The sequence below is a fragment of the Otolemur garnettii genome, unplaced genomic scaffold (assembly GCF_000181295.1).
Source record: "Otolemur garnettii isolate 467f Iridium unplaced genomic scaffold, OtoGar3 scaffold00005, whole genome shotgun sequence".
Classification (NCBI taxonomy): domain Eukaryota; kingdom Metazoa; phylum Chordata; class Mammalia; order Primates; family Galagidae; genus Otolemur; species Otolemur garnettii.
Genome location: NW_003852400.1, coordinates 2,170,811 through 2,174,272, shown reverse-complemented (window position 1 = coordinate 2,174,272; position 3,462 = coordinate 2,170,811). Strand labels below are relative to the sequence as shown.

The 3,462-nt window shown below is 53.2% G+C and overlaps 1 protein-coding gene across 1 annotated transcript; it reads right to left on the bottom strand.

Annotated features, from left to right (window-relative positions):
• Positions 1–350: 350 nt before the first annotated feature.
• On the bottom strand, positions 351–2,997 carry CCDC71L (coiled-coil domain containing 71 like). The gene has a single exon (XM_012811511.2). It carries the CDS (start codon positions 2,693–2,695, stop codon positions 1,991–1,993), a length of 705 nt encoding a protein of 234 aa, XP_012666965.1. The 5' UTR covers positions 2,696–2,997; the 3' UTR covers positions 351–1,990.
• Positions 2,998–3,462: the final 465 nt, after the last annotated feature.

The window sequence follows — 3,462 nt, the reverse complement described above, 5'->3', positions numbered from 1 at the left end:
TCTAGGAATAGGAAAGTCAAAATTGCAACTCTCATTATTCTCCTAAGAAGCTGCCAAGCAAAGATAAACCTTAGCATTGAGGATTACACAGGTCAAGTTCCAGCCCAGTATGGATCGTTCCATGGCAGAATACTTAAACTTGAAATAACAGTGGTACAAAAACACTACTTGACCCTTTAGGTATTGCAATAAAAGCTGGCTGTGGTGCAGAGGACGCCAAGGGACAAATGACCTCTAAGCAAGATGATTTACAGCAGAGGGGTGGACTCGCGGGCAACTTGTCCACAGGTGCTCCTTATGGAGAAGGAGCCCGTGGCCTCAGCACGTAGTCATTATTAATTACTCCCCTCACCTATATCATTCATTTCAATAAAAGGCTGGTGCGGAGGTTGCTCTGGACTACCCGGAAAGTACGGGCTAGTCCACCTTCCACAAGCTTGTACTTCTAATCCACCTCTCGACTAACGGGGACCAGGGCCATAGGAGCCCACTGGGTCGCAACACTGTGGCACCACTGGCTAAAAACTATTAAGTCTTACTGCCACCAACGACCAAAGGCACTTGGATAATCAAGAATTCCACACTGGGCCATATGGTATAAACACTATAATAAAAGATGGGTCAGTATTCTGTGTGGCTCGCCTGTTTGATTCCTGTGGTCTTCAGCTGTCAATCAAAGACCTAGAACTGCAAAACATACTTATGAATGGAAAGAAGATTAAAAAAAAATCATGGTACAAAAAAGTCAACTAATTGTCATGATGTTTATAAAAGTGATGAATATTAGTCCAGATATTTGTTATCCAACAATAAAAACAAAGAAGGAAATAAAGAGATCTATTTTGCCCAAAGTTATTTCGACCAGGTATTTGATACCAAAGAAATGCCCCTCACCCCTCTAGCTCATCCATAATTCTGAGAATTATAATGGGTATTCTGTTTGTCATTTTAATCACAATGCTTACACACATGCATCTTTCCTACGCAACTCTCATCTTGAAATAACTATGCCTGGATACTATGTTAGACTACAGGGCCAAATCATCTTCAATAGGATTCCGGTCATTCCTGTAACCAACAGCAGTCTTTCCAATTTATTTATTTATTTTTGTCTATCACATGCCATGTAGTTTCAATGCACTTTAATTTTATTCAATTAAAAAGTTTAACATCTCTACTTTTCCCAAGCAAAACTTTACATGTGCATTATACCATTTTCTTTAGGAGCTCAGCAAATATAAACATTAAATTATAAAAATTTTAGAAACACCTTAAAAATGTTTAAACAGTTGTACTTTGCACCTCTTTGTTTCTAATCACTGAGCCCATGAAATTCAAAGCCATACAAATTCTTGCTACTAACAATCACAAGCTTGAACCTTTTAAAAAATATCCTTGGTCAAAGCTTTGGAATCCAGTAAAAAGTAGGAAACGAGTGGGATTCAGAATACCCTGAGCACAAACTAGTGCAACACCACAAAACATGTTCGATCTTCCGTCCAGAAAGAGGGGTGGCAGTCAAAAAGAAAAAGGTGAAGAGAGATAACCAGCAAGTATATTCTGGCTTTATTACACAAGCACAAAACCAAATTCCTTTGGAAAAATAACGACTTTTTCAGAGGACTTCCAGACCAATGAGGTAGAGTCCAAAAGGGAGAACACGGATCTGCCCCTATAGTACTGGAGACGTCTCAATCTGGGGTTAGGAATTGAAGGGAGCTTCCCCGCGGGTCCAGCTGTCTCCTCCTTCCGCAGACCCGGTGCAGAAGCAGCAGAGGGCACGCGTGCCCGGGGAGTCCCAGACGGCGGCGCCGCGTCCCGCCGGCGAGGGGCAGGTAAAACCATCCGGCGACTTCTTCGCGCGTAAAGTGCACTAGGGGACAGGGTCCTGGCCGGATCTGTAAACACTCGACTGACACTTGTTCATTGCTCCGGGCGGAAGCGCAGTCCCCGGGCCGGGCGCCGGCAGGAGGCGCCCTCGAGGCCGCGCTCACGCCCGGGGCACCGGGAAGCGGCGAAGCCTCACCGTGGGTTCCAGGTTCACTCGCAGGACTTGCCGTGCTCTGTGCCGCGCCGCCGCCAGGCTGCGCTCGCCCCACACGTCGCTGCCGACGCGGATGGTGGGGAAGGTGGTCAGCGTCGGGGTGGCCGCCCTCCATATCTCCTCCAGGGTGCGGCCCCCGAAGCAGGGTCCGGGGGACACAGGCTTGACCGGGCAGTTCTCCTCGGGGGCCGGCGGCAGCGGCGGCGGCGGGGGCTTCCTCCTGAGGGCGGCCGTCGCCCGCGCTCCGCGGCGCCTCCTCCTGGCCGCGGAGCGCGAGCCGGGCCGGCGCGTCTGGCCGCGGGCGGCGGGGAGCGCCGGGGGGTCGGGCACCAGGGCCCGGCAGGAGGAGTAGCCGTAGACGTCCTTGCTGCGCAGGATGTGCGGGGAGAACTGGTGCTTGAGGCTGCAGAGGAAGCTCCAGAGCTCCGCGTCCGAGCTCATGAACTCGGTGCTGCAGGGCATAAACAGCTTGAAGGCGTCGCCCAGCGCCTTGGTGCTGTCGGCCAGCGACAGTTGTGAGCGCGAGTACACCACCTTCTCCTCCCGTGCCTCCAGCCCGGCCCCTCCTCCAGCCCTAAATCCGCCGCCCTGGGCGGCCGCAACCGGGGCGGCCGGGGGCCGGCGCCGCCGCCTCTTCACGCTGCGCCGCATCGAAGGCCGCTCGGGGCCGCCCGCGTTCGCCGGGTCTCTCTGCCGCCGCCGTCCCTCCCCGCGTCCGGCTCCGCGGCGGCGGCCGCTGCTGCTGGCGCCTTCTGCCCGGCGCGTCTCTCTACTTTTCTCGCCTCCGCCGCCGCCCCTCCCCCTCCGAGGGCGGAGGACTCGGGTGAATGTACTGCCGCCCGGTACAAGATGGCGGCCGGCGCCCACCCCTGGGCTTTGTCATTGGACGGCGCCTCGCCCCCCCTGGTTTCTCTTTCTTCTCCTCTCTTGCCTTCTTTCGACCGCTGCCTTTCTTTAAATGCGCCCGCCTCAGGCCCCTCCTACCGCAGCCCTGACTCCACCCATTGGGTGCTCTCACAGGAGGGGCGGAGACTAATGGGGGAGAGGCCAGTTCCTGGAAGATGGTGCTGGGGTGGGTGATGGTGGTGGCCTTTGAAAGCAAGTCAACTGTTGGGTAGGTCTATGAGCATTGGCCTGGCTAGAGTAAGAGGTGGATGGCAGAGTCATTCTCCGGGTGAGTGGGTGTGCGTTCTGGAATGAGCTGGGAGATCTACTAGTCTGGACAACAAAGGGAGATTTGCCCAGAGGATGTTGCTAGTATCAGAGTTAGGGAATTTGGGTTTAAGTCTAGTGGGAATGGGCCTTTCACGGTTTCCATCTAAATCTTTAAAGGACTCTAGTGGCATCTTCATTCAAAACTCTTCCTCTCTTGATCCCAATCCATCCGAAGAAACCAGTAGTAACCCAGAATCATTCAG

Excerpts from the sequence above, each read along its gene's own strand:
- CCDC71L (XM_012811511.2), bottom strand. The coding sequence starts at position 2,695 with ATGCGGCGCAGCGTGAAGAGGCGGCGGCGCCGGCCCCCGGCCGCCCCG.